General features: G+C 42.8%; 1 protein-coding gene across 3 annotated transcripts in view; it reads left to right on the plus strand.

The window, feature by feature from the left end:
- The window catches only part of LOC138201279 (hyccin 2-like), a 49,786-nt gene that overhangs the window by 27,643 nt on the left and 4,665 nt on the right, over positions 1 to 17,478 (plus strand). For 2 of the 3 annotated variants that reach the window (XM_069154641.1, XM_069154640.1), the window contains 9 exons: positions 852 to 953; positions 2,435 to 2,614; positions 4,621 to 4,701; positions 6,617 to 6,732; positions 8,821 to 8,916; positions 9,656 to 9,772; positions 12,649 to 12,736; positions 12,952 to 13,108; positions 13,869 to 14,051. In XM_069154641.1, the coding sequence (XP_069010742.1) occupies positions 852 to 953; positions 2,435 to 2,614; positions 4,621 to 4,701; positions 6,617 to 6,732; positions 8,821 to 8,916; positions 9,656 to 9,772; positions 12,649 to 12,736; positions 12,952 to 13,108; positions 13,869 to 14,051 (1,120 nt within the window). The remainder of the gene's footprint in view (positions 1 to 851; positions 954 to 2,434; positions 2,615 to 4,620; positions 4,702 to 6,616; positions 6,733 to 8,820; positions 8,917 to 9,655; positions 9,773 to 12,648; positions 12,737 to 12,951; positions 13,109 to 13,868; positions 14,052 to 17,478) is intronic. The other variant, XM_069154642.1, reaches the window with a different exon arrangement.

Genomic DNA, 17,478 nt, shown 5'->3' on the forward strand with positions numbered 1-17,478 from the left:
TTTCCACTGACTAGCTCGCACCCTTTGAGCATAAAATTAACTTGTGCGTCTCGATAAATGCAAATATTACTTGTACACTGACACAAATGTAATATTTTATTGTCGATTTCAAATGATTTTGACTTCATTTTTAGGTGCCTAACTAGTTTATCTTGTTAATGTCACGTTTAAGGTCTGTGAAGCAGATCAGTTAAAACAAGTGAAGTCCAGACACAGAGTGTCTGTAAATCAGCTATAAGAGTGATACGTGCTTGTAAAACATGAAAGAGCAAAGGGAAGGCAGATTAGGGTCCAAGCGGAGAGCACAAAATTCTGAAATACAGAAAGGAGGGAATATGAGAGTACATGGTATGACTCATGGTATGAGCAGTGCAGACCGGGTACATTGTGTTCTGTCCTCAAAATGACCACGCTGCCATGCTGAGAGACTCCCTGCCTTCTGTCATCTGCACACAACACACAGTCTTGACCACTGGAAGAATTTCCCCCCAGGATGTTCTGAGCGTGTCAGAGTTATTTTTATCAAAAAGTTATCTTTTCATGGTTCTAGTTGGTCATCTAGTTTCTTTTAAGCTGCACTTTCCCAGTCAGGGACTTTGCCACTTTAAAAAACAGACTCTACCTTTTTAATTAAGGCATTTTTATATGTCACGGTAGGAAAAGTGTGCCCAGATTTAATTTCAGGGTCCTGGAATGGTGCTTGCTGTCATTGCTTTCCAGGACACTTGAATAGAGACGTAACGTCTGCAATGAAACAGAAAGCTGGGGAAAATTACACGTAAACTTAATTTGTCATACGTCTTGTGCAGAAGCCGCTCCGCTCAATAATCCTTTGTTTCTCCTTGCTCCAGTCCTTACCAGAAACCCACATCTCCAGATACGCCGGCAGCCTTCATCTGAAGAAGCCCCTGGTGCCAGCACTGTACCGAGTCATCCAGGACCCCAACAACGAGGTGATGGACACACACGGAGTCCCGGGTTTGGATGTTTTTAGCTCAAGGAAATATGTTGCTGCTCATGACTCGCATGATGTGGTCTCAGTTGGCACTGGGCAAGAACCTGACACACAGCTGTGTCTGCAGGGTGCTCTACACATGCAAACTGAAACACAGGCCTGCTCTGATGCCGTTCAGAGTATGATGATCTGCCACCGTGGTGGTGCCAGCGACATCACCTGTGGGACAGTACACGGTGTTCCCTGCACACATACTCTGTTTGAACGCACAGATGTTTCCGACACCAGTACAGTTCAACCAGTATTTTTCCTTTAAAGGACCTAATGGCTCAATTTGAGGCGAAGGCCTGAGGCACTCGGTGAGACAGGGCTTTTAATTTGACTTCAGTTCCCCCCCCTCCTCTTTTACCCTCTATTTCATGGTCGAATTTGGGTGTCAAGCAACCAGGGATCTAAATTCCATTAGCGATGTCAGTCGAGCTGCACAATCCCATTAATGATGAGACAAGTGATCCAGGAGTGTGTGTCTGTGTGTGTGTGTGTGTCTGTGTGTAATGGAGAGAGGGAGAGATCGCAAACTGAGCTCGACTGTTGCGTGTTTATTTTTTCTGATGACATGGAGGGCAAATGCCGTGCCAAGTTCATTAATGAGTTGCCGCGTTTTTCCCAGTCGGACACAGTACAGCACACACACAGGCTCTCTTCCACAGTAGTGCTGTGTGGGCATTCACTTCACTGACCCCTCCACTGTATAAACACATGGGCTCAGCCGGCTCCCCTGAGACTACATCTGCCCAGCCTTTCATTGTAGTGAATTATCCCCTCCGCTCCAGCGCACCTCCCACTATTGACTGACAACAGAACTTTCCCTCCATATGTCCATCAGTTACTTTCAGGATTACGTGCATTAATTTGTCTGTTTTTCCTGTTTCAATGTATCTTAATTCTGTTATCTAATCAAACCTGAGGGTTATGAGAGGAAATGGGATTTTATCAGATTGATATTTTAGAAGATGTGCTGTTCCTTCATCCTACACGTTTTTGTTCTTTATATCATCACACACATATATTCATATTTATTTCATTGATTTAAAATAGGGCAGATCACAAACGGGGGAAGACATTCTTATCATTATCAGACTTGTACATATTTTAAGAAAGCCTGCTGGATGAAGAATTAGTCAGATGGTCATCTTATGGTGGATTGTTACCAGTTTGTTAATGACATAGATGACAGTTTTTATTGGTATGACTCAATCGTAGGGCCATTAGAGTCATATAATAAGTAAATTCAACACCTAAAGTACAGAACTCTTCCCATTTAAATTGTATATTTAGTTTAGTTTATAAGCTAATATATGCTATAAACTAAGCTAAGAAGGGCCTAATAACCACGGTCTGAATTCCAGGAAGGTGTCCGACCTCTGCTAACGTTACATTGTGCTAACTGGCATTTACTTATTTCCACCTCCACTCCAGCTGCTGGAGCCGGTGTGCCACCAGCTGTTCGAGCTGTACCGGAGCTCTGAGGACCGCCTGCGACGCTTCACCCTGCAGTTCCTGCCTGAGCTGGTGTGGGTATATCTGCGCATCACTGCCAGCAGGGATCGTCAGAGCAACGGCTGCATCGAGGCCCTCCTCTTGGGCATCTATAACCTGGTGGGTGTCGCTTCTCTGAGTTTGGTGATGGGGGTGGTGACATAGGCAAAGGCATTAGGAATTATTACAGGTTTGATCCTGTGAGTTTTGTAATGTGTGAGCTGTGAGATACATTATTGTGCATAAGTAAAGTGAGGATGCTTTCAACAAGAATACAATCAGTAGGTTTTATTTGTCAATTAACTTAGTGCAAAGTGCAGGAAACGGGGAAAAAACTCAAATCAATATTTGGTGTGACCATAATTTCCATCCAATACACGTGCACATTTTTGCCAGATACTTGGCAGTAAGTTGTTCTGTGGATTTATGCTATCTCATTTTTAGGATCTTGGTTTAGGATTATTAAAAATATAAGAAAATGTGTACTGCCGCTCCTATATCCTTCTGGATAAATGTCCTTTACGTGGGTTGTGGGTGCCGCTGGGTGTCAATTATGATGTGGACTGTGAGAAAACCCGCAGGGAAAACCCCGGTGATCTGTAACCGACCCTGACGGAGAATCACAACATTGTACTTACTATATAACTGGAGCAGCAGGGACGACCACAGTGTCCCGTTTCCTGATGTGGAACTGAACCCTTCAGACAACATAACTTACAATCGGCTAACCAGGACTTTTATATTGATCGCTGTCAGTCGACAAAGAAAGACACATCTTGTCCCCAATTCTCAGCTCTGTCCCACCTCTGCTGTTCATTAGGTGTCTCCCTTTCACAGTTTTAGAATCGGTTGATGTATTTTTAGGGGAAGGCAGTTGTTTTCTGAGAAACATATCTGATGATGTGTTTTTCCAACCATGACGGTAACTTAGAATGTATCTTCATTTTTGAAAAGGCCAAAATTTGGAAGTAAATCTGGTTATCTTTTAGATGTAATATACATACGTGGAACATTGGGTAGGTTGGATGTTTGTTGTCTTTAAAGACAACCCGCAGGGAAAACTCCGGTTAATGGATAGACCTGAGATAGATTGCATCACCAGGAAACACCCTTTGGGAAATGGACTGAGAGCTGGAGATATCAATAGAAAGAGCTCTGTGTCAGCCAGCACAGCTAAGGGTATATCTATGCATAATTTATTCCTGTGTCTATACCACTCAACTCACACACACACACACACACACACACACACACACACACACACCCATACTCTATGTGCTCACAGACCTCTTGCCATTGACGATTGAGCCCTGATAAACAGCTTTGCTCTCAGCAGGCCTTTCAGATATTCAGAGATATACTGTTAGCCAGTGAAGGGCAGCCGAGGCCTGAACCAACAGTAGCACCAGGGAGCAGTGGAGATGAAAAGCCTGTTTGGTACCACATTTAAAAAATGTAGATTATTGATGCCTGGGTTGATAAAATGATGAGGGCCAACATGGCCGGGAAATAAAACGCCAAACACTTTAATCAGCCCATGTGGAAAATAATTTGCAGCGATAAAACAAAAATGTTGCACACCCAGGGAAAATGATTTCACTGTTTCTCAATCAGTAAACAATGTCGGCCATGCTTACACAATGTTTTGATTACTCCTACACCACTTTAATCCTCGAGAGCTTCTGATAATTATTTTGCAGAGCAAAGTCAGAACAACCAGTGTGTTCTGATGATTAAAAAAAATGTGCAGCTCTATGTCTCCGTGAACATGTTTCATCGTTTCAGCTGCGATGGTCGTGACTGGTGGAGATAACCGGGCGTCACATTAGAAATGGCATCGTTTTCAGGGACGCATTCATCTTTGTGAAATTGGAATTGAGTGGCGAGGGCTCTGGCAATATTATGTACCAGCAGAGTAGTTGTACACCAGATCAACAGCGAGAGGGACAGGAGACGATCACCGTATGTTTGCGACCAGTCCTCAGAAAAGAGATCAACTTGGTTCAGGAAGACGTCTTCATTCAAATCAGACATTTTCACAGTACCAAGCTGGTATTAAGTACAATGCTACATTCACTCAATGACACAGCTTTTCTGCCTCTCCCTTCCTCTCTTTGGCTTTGCAGGAGATTGTGGACAAAGATGGCAACAGCAAGCTCCTCTCCTTCACGATACCGTCTCTGTCCAAACCATCGATATATCATGAGGTAAGGCTCGCGATTGTTCCCGTCTGGCCATGTTGCAACACACCTTTCCTCCCCTATATTCTGCTGTTTACTTTCACCCCTCCCACTGTCACTTAATCTTCTTTTGCTGTGTCTCCTTGTGTGCGGCTGTTGGAGCAGCAGGGAGACTCATTTAAGTGGCTATTGGGAAGATGGCACCCACTGAGTGTCCCAACACTACGAGAGATCTATTTTCATCACCTCCAGGGCTTAGTCGTCTATTTGTATTAGTCCATTTATGGTAGTGCAATGTGTTCGGCCCGCCCAACTTCTGACCTGACCACATTATTGACTGTTGTTTTGACCTTAGATTCATTAACTGGGTGTTTTAACAGGACAGCAGACCATTTACTGGGGGCTGAAAGAAGCACAGTGTCTTGATGGCCAAGATGTTTTGGGTCTTTTTTTTTTAACCCAAAGTATGGAGTTAATATTTTCATACAGTATGACGGCCTGTCCGTGTGCGTGTGCATGTGGGTTGATGAGAGTACAGTGCATGACGTGTGCTGAAGGCAATTTATCGCTGTAATTACAAGCTTGAGAGGCCCTTTCTGCCTTGCTGAGAGAATGAAGACAGCATGGAGGAAGAAGGAGGGGGATTGTGTGTGTGTGTGTACACGTGTGTGTACGAATCAAAACAGGCTTCCTCGCTGTAGTGCGTCTGCACATCACGCGGACTCATCCCCAGGCGTCCAGCATTAGCATACACTTCAGTTTCTCTCTCTCTCTCTCTCTCTCTTTTAATTAATCCGCCCGCCTCTTCTTGCTCTCCTTCCTCCTCAGTCACACAAGATACTTAGGACAGAATATCAATTCAATTTAGGGGTGACTTTTGCTCTGCACACCTTCAGACCAAAGCGGCTTTGTGATATATTCTCACTTTAACATCATTTGAGATTCATCGTTACCTGCACCTCCTCCTCTTTGCATTTTACTCATGAAAAAAAGAAAAGATTTAAGATTTCTCTGTGTATTTAAACCAGAATTTCTATTTCAGTCTCTGCATCAATGCAACAGAGTGCAGTCAGTACACCTACAGTCAAGTCTGCAGTTCATATTTGTTGCCAATAATGACATAAGGAAATTAAAAAAAGAGCTACAGAACCAGAAGGCGGGAGGGATTACAGTAGGAGAAAAATAGGAGAAGTGATGCCAAACAAAGGGTCAAGTACTCAAGACATGAATGAAGGTCAGATGACGCAGAAATGCTGGGTCAGGTGTTTTGGGTTTTTTACCTGGAATAATGACTTAGCAGAAATGGTCTTCTCTCATGATTAGTTACCAGATAATTGCCTACAGCAGTGCCTCACTCCGACTATCTAACTCTTTATGTATGAAATAACACTGCAACACATTTTTCCCAATGCTGTGTGAAAGGATCACCGGTCTAAAACACTTCGAGGAAACACTGACCTCTCTGTTTCAACATCCCGAAACCTTTTAAGGAAGTGGGGAGACTCAAAGAGAAGCATGGATTCAGTAGTTGGAAGAGACTTCTGCAGAAATCATGACCTTAGTGTTGCACAAAGGAATTTGTAGAAGGCACGGGGAAAATTTTAACAAATGGATTTCGGTTGAAAAGTTGTGTAGTCAGCAATGTACAGACTGTAATCTATTTCCAAACTTGGAAACCAATAGATCAGCCCAGTAGGAAGAAGTCAGCTACAGTGATCCAGTCAAGGGTGAGGCCTGGTGAGGTCCAGCAGCAATAAGAGTCCACTGTAATAAAATGTGAACAATAATGAGTGCAGTTCCCCATCTGAGCACAGCAAAGGTCCAGGTTTGACAGTCGGTCTAGTTTGCACCTGCTGCTATCTCACTATTCTCACTGCCAGTTTACCAGCGTGTTGTAAAAGCCTTTGATTAACCATGTTTTTCTTTTCGGTTATGTGTGCAGCCTTCCAGCCTGGGGTCCATGGCACTGACAGAGGGAGCTCTCTGTCAACATGACCTGATCAGAGTGGTGTACAGCGGCCTCCACCCTCAGAGAGAGACTTTCACTGCACAGAACAGGTACGGCTCCGACTCAAACAGCTGTTAACGGGCAGTGAGTAATTTGAGACTCGGTGCAAACATCGTAAAAGAGATTAAATTGCAGCAGTTTATAGACAGTTTGGTATGTGGCAGGTTGTTCAGCTTAAGTAAACACCTATCACCAGAACGTATCTAACTTTGTTCCTGTGGATTGCGTCATCATTCGCTCATATTTATTTATTTATTATTTGATGATAAAATACTTTCTGTTCTCGTACATCAAATCTTTCCCCATAAGACTTTTTAAGATGATCAGATCATGACCCTTGAGTGTCGTTCAGCCTCCTTTGGCCAGACTCAATTGGCTTGAAAGCTTTCTTGGCTCCCACAGTTATTCTACTGCTGTGAATGAATGATAATGTTGGCATAGCAATTCCAGAAAATGGCCTTCTCCTTCACTGAAATGAGCAGAGTTGCACTTTGTCTGTGTGTTTGTTAGCAGTGACTTATACGCAGAGACAGACACATCAGAGCTGATAATTGTAAGAGCAGCACAGATAACATTGGTCATCCTGCGTGGTGTCCACTGTGGCCCCCTGGCTACGATGAACATAAACCACATCATAAATATACTGAATGGATTTCACCAAGGCCAGGCCTCGGCTTAACTGGAGTACCATTTGTGTGGCCGGGCCTGACATCGTGTTGACGAGAAGGAAGCCCAAAGATCCTGAGAGGTGTCAGCTCACTCCGACTGATGATATACAGACTGGCAATTTACATCCCACGAGACATCAAGTTAGGGCCTTTGCACTCAAGGTCCTTCGTCTTGTGGTTCTTCATCAACACACATACACATACTCCAAAATACACATGCAAAAACAAAATATACAAAATACTAATATTTGTACAAAAGCTAAAAGCTAACAACTTTAAATAGATAGTTCTGATCTCATTTCAGTACCACCCATAGACTGTATATAAAAATGCGCGTATACTCCAGTTCTGAAACGTGAAGCCAATGCAGAAATGCCTTAAACTGCGTGTACCATTAATAGCCGTGAGGGGCTGGCTCCAAAAAACGTCTGGCTCCATTAGACTGCCATTCAAAAGGTGTCAATTTCACTAAGGAAATACAAAGTCAGTTGATTTTTTTCAAGAAGTGATTATGGTGTCATTTCCTCTTTCTGATCAGTGCTCTGATGGTCCCTCTGAAAACATTTCTATATAGCCATTCCATTAGATTTTAGCCCTAAAAGAGAGCAATGTTTGGGGGCGTGCCTGGTTTGATTGACATACCTGGGGTCAGGTTGCCCACATAGGAGGGAGGTCATAATGTCATCTGGTTCTCGGTCAGATTCACACATGGCTCCTCCTGAGCTCGTCCAAATAAGGTCACTTCTGGCTTAAAAAAAAACAGAGATGGCAAATGAAAAAATGCCAGACTGAAAGATTGAAAACGGCCGTCCACAAATGAATGGTTAACATCACGATAGGTTGCCATTTGAGACCAAAAAAAGAACACTCACAACATGGAAAATTTAAATAATATGATCAGCAACCAGTCATAGTATAAAATCCTTGTGGCCTAAAGAGAAAGTGGAGCTGTGGGTAACTCTCGGTTGCAGAGGCTCACAGAGGAGCTGACACACATACCTCCTAAATGCCTTTACTAACCCACAGTACGTGTTGTGTAGACCGGCACATGAAACGAGTTGATTAGGCCACAACCTCGCATGTTCCTGCAGCCCAGAAGAGCAAAGATCTAGCTTTATGTCGCCAGAGCGCCCTAGATAGATATATTTTTGATAAATTATTGCCAAATATAAAATGGATAGAATACATTGTGAAACCTTAGTAACAAGTGTATTACCAGCTGTCAGTTGAAGTTGACTGAAGTCTTCAGATTCTGCTTTGTCCTAATTCTGCATCACTGCCATGGTGTGTGTTGACGGTGATTACTGCAGTATATTAGGCCGTGCATCTACAAACAGCACACTGGCTAACGGCGTTCAAAGACGATATGATATTTTCTTCACTTTTTCAACTTTTCTTTCTTAACTAAGTGAATTAGACTGTAATACGTGTGCGTATTAATGTGCTCGTTTCTGACTTCTGTGTTTGCAGGTTTGAAGTGTTGTGTTTCCTCATGCTCTGCTACAACTCTGCTGTGGTCTACATGCCGCTTTCTTCCTACCAGTCGGTCTGCAGAATGAGCTCACGGTGAGAAAAACATGTGGGCTGCATGTGTTTTAGTTTTTTACCCCCCACAGGTTTATCACGTGTACACCCAGTTAGTAACCGTCCTCACCTCCTCTGCATTTTATATTGCTTAGTCTCCTCAAATCAGGATGACATCCCCTCCTCTACTCTCTAGCCATACGCTGACCTCGGTATCGACTGTTTTATTTGCAGGAGGATTTGATAAATACATTTTCATTAGAGATCAGTCGTTTAGCTCACGGGATTGGCCAAATGAAAACCTAACTGCTGGGCACCTGTCTCAGTCTGTCTGTCATGGAAACACCGAGACGCCCTGGAGAAAGGATCAATGTGGAATTCACAATATGAGGCTCTGTAGTGGAGCCAGTGCCCGGTGATTGTTTGACCGCAGGGCACAGGCAGTTCAGGATATGAGTCGTTGCCTTCTACTGCAACAGACAGCCGGAAAACTGCCTGGCAGGGATTTCAGAGCGCAAGAACAATGCTCACTCTTTGAGTGTAGCCATTACATCGTCTAATGTTTCCTGACCTCCACAAACGTAAAGTAGTTCAAACTAGTCCCCGCTCGCTCTCTGTTTGATGTCTTTGTTTAGTTTACTCATTAACTGACTGACGTTCCCTTTAGTTGTTCTTCCCATCTGAACTCATCAGATCTGCGCTTCCTGCAGCAGTTAGATATAACATTATTTCATCTCTGAAACCGTCTTCTTTTTCTCTCCTCCACCACCTCCCTCCTCAGGTTGTGTGTATGTGGTTTTCCCCGGCAACAGCAGAAGCTCTGGAGGGAGCCTTGCAACCGCGTGCTGCTGGACCCCGAGTTCATGGTGCAGATGCTGACTGCCGTCTATCACGCCATGTAAGCTCATTCATATGAAGTTGTGTTTCTGACCGCCTGGTCCAACATTTACTGTCTTTTAGCTCTTTGTTTGGTCTCTACCAACTCCTGAGACATGCACACACATACCGCCGTGTTCACTAGCTCGTCTCTAACTGCACCTGTCTGCTGTTTGATGCTGAGCTAGCGGTGTGTAGGGGTTTTTAGAGCTTCATTTTTTTTTTTAGCTACAAACAGCTGTCTGCTGTGGCCAAACCAACAGCAAAGCAGTTTGGGTGAACTAACGAAACTCGCTTGAAGCCGCAGGCTGCTCCAGATTCAGGTGATGATTAGTTGGGTGTAATTTCTTTTGGTAGCTTTCATTCCTGCTGTTTTACATCACAAATCTTGAATGGAATCAGTGCAAGCACCCACGGAGACAGACTGTGACACTGAGTTCTAGATATCAGGTAATTATGAGGAACTCGTATTTGTTTTTCTTTTGCTCACACTTTCATACACCGAGTTTCTTTGTGAGCTACGCAACACAATGTTTCTGCTGTTTGCCACTGTGGGACATCACTAATGAGGACAGTCTCGATTCCAGTTTGCTGTGATCCACTACAGAAAATCAGCATATGCTAGCACTCCACCAAGGACAGAAGCTCCCCACTGTACAGGCTGATTACATCAGCAGTGCATTGTGGGAGTAGGTGATTTCATCCCCTATGAGGACATCCGTAGCAAAGCTGATTATAGCTCCTCGATGACAGCAAGTCCTCAAAGATGGATCCCCTGATACGATAGTGACTAGAGTCACCACTGTTAAGGCAGGTGTAGCTCGGAGGGAGGGAGAGAACGAGTGTCGATTCTTCCTCATTGCCCCCCACCCCCCCCCCCCCGTAAGGGTACTCGGCAACAATAAGGAGATCCCGAGCAGTCAATGCTGCTGGAAAATCAAATCACATTCTTCTGTTTTTGTGTGAAAGAGAGAGCGAGTAGTGGCCTTTATAGTAATCCCTGCCACAGGTCACATCAGTGCCAACCTCGGCTCATTCACCCCTGGACCTGGCAGGCCCACGTGAAGGGCAGATAAACATGAATCCAGAGCTCCACACATGCAGAGGGACCTTGGCACACGCCGAGGACGCTCTGGGATTTGGGTTAATATGTCCGCTAATGCTGCAGCGCTGTAATGCCACATGAAGAGAGAGGGAGAGAGAGAGATGTGCAGGGATATCAGAACATCACAAATGGATAGGCACGTGCCAATTTTTTTTTATCCCGTTTATGTTTGAAGTATATTTTGGAGCAATTTTCAGTATTCACAACATCAAACAGTCCGTTTTTACCTTCTCATTCATCTCACTCTTTTGATCTTGAGTCTAAAGGGAACCCCAAGCATTTGTCCTGGCCTCTGTGATGGTTGCATTTGCAGGACTCGATCAAAGGGTTCAGCAGTCTATTTTTATTTTTTTTTAATTTGGGATTTTATTTATTTATTTAGGCTGTTTCTCTCATTTCTCCTGATTTAAATATGATGATGAGGTATTATCATCATATTCTGCAAAGCTAATGATAACTCCCAGTCATCTTTATGCCAAAAAACTAGCATGCTGTTTGATGACTTTCCTTTTTTAGCCTTTAAAAAACAACAACAACAAAAAATGTCAGCATTTGGGCTGGGTACTAAATTCTGATACGTTTAAGGTACCGTCTGAACAGCTTACACTATGGAGTATCAAAACATACCTTGTCATTCAGTTGCAAATTTTGATGCCCAAGGAGTAAAAAATTGTCAGCGTGTGGCGAGTCAGTACAGCACTGTTTACTATACATAGGCTCCACTTAGGTGTCCCACCCAGGTCGGTAAAATTACTCGGTTTCAATCTTGCATTTAAAAACTTTATTTCACTCTTTTCAAAAAAATTTACACATACTTTTTTGAATTGTGTGCGCCACAGTTGCTGAGTGCGGAGAGGTGTCTGCATGTGCAGACAGCTAGAAAGTGTAACTCGTCGGTAAACTGAAGCATCTACTGATCGGAGCATCGGAGACCTTTTTAGGAAACCTCTTTAAATGGTTACTGATAGCCTTTATGCAAGGCATTTAGGTAAATTCAAGCTACAGAAAACAAACTGGGTTACAGTCTCCCTCTAAACAGCTTGAAAACGAGATTTGCACAGTAATGTATAATTTTTTTTTTTATTTTTTTTTTTACAAAATTGGTGTCAAAAAAGGTTTTATCAGGTCAACAGCCAGTCCGACTCAACAGATCTTTTACCGCAGCCATCTATTGGTCAGGGAGTTCCAATATTTATAGATTTTAACATGGTTATCTGTTATTAGTTTACCAGTACTAAGGTTATGACCCGTGTGTAACGATTGTGGTATTCTTTTGGCATTATATCACTCCCAACTTTCTAACCTTGTGTTTAACATATCTGCCTTCTTTTATCAGTATTCATTTCCCCGTTAACACCCAGCAGCACAGTAATGTACAAACTGGTAACCCTTGCTGATTTTCAGTTTGGATTTGGTGATGATCCATTCCCAGAGAATTGTAACTTTACATGAATTAGCAAAAATGTCCTCTTAAGTAATTGTAAAACCAAACAATTTTTTTTAATGTGTTTTATACAGTGATATTTTTGTTCTTCGCAGAAGAAAAAATGTCACTCTATTTTCTAGTAATTTCAGAGTGGAACGGAGAGTATAATAGCTCAGTGGGTATGTGGCCAAGTTATCCCCCCCCCCTCTCCTCGCTGTATCCGCAGGCATTACTAAATATCTAATAATAGTACAGGGGATGTGACTCAGACATCAAGGCAGCATGCCAGACACTCCTGTTTACTCGAAGAAGCTCGCAACATGACGTTGTTGTGTGCCTCATTTGTGTTTTGTGTTGTGATGCGCAGATACAATGGAGAGTGGGAGATGGGGCGAGAAGCTCTGGAGGACGTCGTATACAGAGCCCAGCTGGAGCTTTACTCCCAGCCTCTCCTGGTAAGACCAACAGCATTGTGGGAGTTAAACACATGCAGTACACTTTAACCTCTCTGTAACTGAAAGTCAGATCAAATCTGTAGTAAAATAATACTTTTGATCCGCCTCATGTCTCCAAATTTGAATCATAATTAGGCTTTAAATCTTGTAATACCCTCCCAGCCTTTGTCATTTAATGGTTTATTGATCTGCGTCTGTGTATGTGTCAACTTCAGCTGGGGAACGCCATGAAGAACTCCCTGCCAGAAAGCGCTCCCAATGAGCCGCAGGGGCGCAAAGTGCTCCAGGTGGAAGTGACCCCCACCATCAGTCGTATATCCATCTCGGCCATCACCACCGCCTCCATACGACGCCACCGCTGGAAGAGAGAGGGTAAGGCTGAAGCATCAGGGGAGCACAAGGACAATCTGCATTCTCGACTCCAGCACACGGCAAAGTGAAGGAGGCCTCAGTGCAGGGGAGATCTCAATAAATGTGACAGCAGAGAAGATTACAATAGTTTTTTTTTATTAGCCTCATTATTAATTTAGCACCCGAGAGTAGGTTGGACAGGAAAGTCATGCAAGTAAAGATCCAGTTATGATTTTAGGTGTAACCTTACTTTCTTTTTCAATCTATGAAAGGCCACAAGAAGAAACTACTTGGTGAGAAAATAACTTTTCTGGTGTTTGTCCTCGGCAGTGAGAAGGAAGCCTGTTTTTTCTGTGTACATCAGTTACACCATTAGCATCATCTAAATGGTGTTTCATGTCAGTTATTGTACGTAACTGTGGTCATATAGTCTCTGTGTTGAAGTGCTTCTGCCACTCACTGCTCTTTATTGCTCTTTCTTTGTCCGTCTGTTAAGTGCTTCGTTTCACCAGTTTAAAATGAAGGTTTACGGTTTCAGAGAAACTCAACAAAATGGTGCCTGTAGATTCTACTGACTCCATCTTACCCAGTAGGTGGGTGACTGATGGGGTAGTCCAGTTTTAAAATGCCACTGCGTTCCAATTTTTTTCTATATTTTGTAGCCTGCACATGAATTTCCAGACGACTGTTAGGCCTGCTGTGCCCATGATGAGGCCCGAATTGATTGAAGCTTGCTGCTACTAAAGAAACACATTTCCTCGTCTGTGTTGTTGACTCACAGATTGTTTTGACTACTCAACCGATGCAGACTTGAGCATCATCGTCAATCCTCCTAGCCTCGCCCAGCACCACCACCACCACCACCACCACACTCCCTGGGACGTTGCAGCTAAAGAGGAAAGAGGAGGGCGGCCTCACAGCCACCACAGCAGCAGCAGCATCATTCCCCCCATCACACTTGAGGGTAGGGGACAGGGGCGGACACTCAGAGCAGAGGGGGTCTCAGGAGGAGGTGCCCCTTCGATCTGTATCCTCCCAACCCTCCTCCTACTACCCCTCCTCAGCTTGAGGCGGTTAACGCTGCCCTTCCCATTGTGGTGGCCTCTTCACTTCCCCAGAGTATACTAACTCCTCCAGTCCATAAGACCCTCAGCCAACAACCCCTCTGCTACCAGACATTTGCTATTTTTTCCGTCTCATTTAAGAGTGGACGAGTCGCCTATTCTGGGTTTGAAGGAAGTTTGGCTAGCAGCCATTTTGCATGGGCCTGTCATCATACCATACTCTCTCTTTTTTCCTCATCATGCCTTCAACTTTAGACTGCTGCCCTTGTCACTCACTGAGCATGTTAACGCCAAGCCTGCAGCTCGACCTACTCTGGGCTTTTTCAACTCTCCGTGTCTGATAATAGTTTTTCGTCGGTTTCTTTTTTTTTTTTTTTTTTTTTTTGTGCGTGTGTGGCGTTTAACAGGGAACATACACCGTTTTTTACAAAACTGGCACAAAGTACCCGACATCTTGTTTCCACGCTGCCCCTCACGGTGTCTCTAAGGCCACAGCACCCATCTGCTGCTGCTGCCATTCAGCAGGAAGAGGCCTTCCATTTTGTTTTTTTTTAGTCCAGCAGCTTTACTCCGTGCTAATGTTTCTGTTCTGCCACGTTACATTTCTTACCTCAGCTCAGTGAGTGGGAACGAGCCCTGCATGCACACGCTACGGCAAGCTTCAGTAATTTCTGCTAAAACATGAAACCGCTGGAACATTATTAACATTTCAAATGACAAGACCAGATGAATAGACCAAATATTTTCAATGTCTAATAATTCGAACACTGGCAGGACTGTACGGCCCATTTTGTCTCATTAAATGTGTGCTCACTTCCATTCGTGTTTGAAATCTTGAAACATCAGTCAGACTGAAGAACAGCTCATTTCCTGGCTCAGGTCAGTGTTTGTCTGAGTGCCATCACGTCGTCTTCCAGTGATCTGTCACTGAACTCGCTGCATCTGAAGTGAAAAAAATCCTTTAAAAGCTTTTCTTGGATAGAAATCTGCTATTAAGTAAAGAGAGAGACCTGTGATTATTTTTAAAAGAAGGTTCTTCACAGATTTGTTTGTTTTCAAACCTTTTAACTACAAATTGCATTTGCTTTGCTCTACAATTATTTCCCATTGTATAACATTTCTTTTGGAATTATTTGCCTTCCCTCTGGGAAGTAATTAATTTCATTTCACTTTACAGTGAAAGTCTACTTGAGCAGACCTAAAACTGTTTGAGATAACGACCCTATCGGGAATTTTTAAACGATTTATTTTTTGTTCTGCAGATAAAAATCAGGGGCACTTTTAAAAACTCTCTACCGATGGTGTTTTGTAAGATTGCTCAGATCTTTGATAAGATTAAAGCATCTGCCAGATATGTTTTTTAATAGATGTAGGAATTTTAAGGCCGGTGCTGATTTCCTACTTTTGGGGTTTAAAAAAATCGAATAATGACATATCAGCCAATATTAAGTTTGAACAGAAACCCATAACATAAACCAAGATTTTTGTTAAGGATCACTTACATTTAATTAATGACAAATGCTGGCCAAAATATGTACAGATATGACAAACTGTCTTTACGGTTAACTATTATAGCGACAGATAATTAACCATGTGTTTTATTGCGATAGTTGCCAACAAGGCTCTCTGTTAGAAAAACTACACAGCAGCAAGACCAGTAATGATACAACACAAGCACCTTTCTTTTTCTTTCCATCACATTACTTTTTTTTTATTATTATTATTTTTTTTTTTATTATTTTTTTTTACATTTCTTTAATTTTCTGCCATTTCAAACTCAATATGATTTATCTTTAATTAGCCAAGCACTGAGACTTTGAGTCTCTTCCATTACTTGTGGACAATACATTCCTTCCAATGCATCAGGAGCACTTTCTACCTCTCCAAATTTGAAACATTACCGCTTATATTGTTTATTTATTGAGAATTTAATTTCTGAAAAACATGCCTCATGCATGCAACAGTTTTTGGCAGTCAACTCTAAACTGCCAGAATGTCCTCGAACACACCATCAAGGAGGAGTTTTTAAAATACTCCCTGCTCCCCAGCTCAACCAGCACAAATGACATAACAGATTACAAAAATAAATGTAAAGAAAAGTTTACAGTGGTGGATAATCAGATTTTAAGCACATTTCAGGCTTGATTTGGGAAAAGGACTGAAATAACTGTTAACCAATAGCAATCATGTAGATATATTGCATTAGCAAACTATAGTGAAAAGGCTAAACGAAGCAGAAACACTGGTTGCAGCTGTTGTTAAATTTTAGACTACGGATGTACGCCTCCTCATTTGGGACTGGGTTGTGCCTGTGATGGCTTGCAGACTGGCCCATTTAGCCGTGCGGGCTGTCAGCTCTAACTGGAGAGCTATTGATCTGATGAGGTGTACGGACTCGCCTCAGCGCTCCCCACAGATTGGCTGGCTGGATTCGGCCGGCCAACCATGTGAGCGCTGGGCCAGTGCTGCAGGAGAAACGAGGGATGTGGCAGGAGAGCATGTGTCTCCTCCTCATGTTATGTGCATGTCAGTCCGGACCTTCTCTTCTCGGTTTCTCCATTTCTTTTTCTGGTGCTGTCTGTGGTTCCCCGTTGTCCAATTCTGCTTGTCCCCAACGATGCATGACGGAGAGAGACAGCTGATCATCTGTCTCTTCTTTTAACAGGCTTTACCTTGCATACTGTATGTCAGTAACATGCTTTTTTTTTTTTTTTCTAACATAATTTATCATCTTTTTCCTTTTCAGCTCTCAGAGTGAGGACATAAATGGATTAAACATGTTTTAATGTAATATCAACAATGTGCGGTTCTATAAACTATATTATCACAAGATATTGACTGTTAATTTTTAATTAGTGTTGATTACGACATCTGCTAAACCAACTCTTGTCAGGCAGCTTATTGATCGTACACTTTTCCTAAACTAACAGCTGGTCAGATTTTAGTCGATCTGTATTGCATCAGAGCTCAAGGTCATTGTGTATTGTATTGAACCGCACCTCAGTTCGGTGCATTAATGAGTGGGATAATTAGGCAGCATGGTCTCCAAGTGTTGCTCTACTCGAAGGGTAGTAATTAGGTCTGCTAATTTATTTAACATAATTTATAAATATTCGAATTGTTATTACCACTATTATTGGTAGGTTTTTTCACAGGCCTGTTGACATCAATGTAGATAAGAAATAGCAGCCAGAGCTTGATCCTTTTCTGTAAGACACAAAGCAGTGAAATGTTGTCAAGAATCTGAATAGTAGAACTTGATTGACGTAATAGTTGTTTTCTTATTGCCATTATTACAAATACATGAATACGCTCCGCTTGACTTTT

The sequence above is a fragment of the Embiotoca jacksoni genome, unplaced genomic scaffold (genome assembly GCF_022577435.1).
Source record: "Embiotoca jacksoni isolate LCO1_2020_lvr unplaced genomic scaffold, fEmbJac1.0.p SCAF_2, whole genome shotgun sequence".
NCBI classification, from domain to species: domain Eukaryota; kingdom Metazoa; phylum Chordata; class Actinopteri; family Embiotocidae; genus Embiotoca; species Embiotoca jacksoni.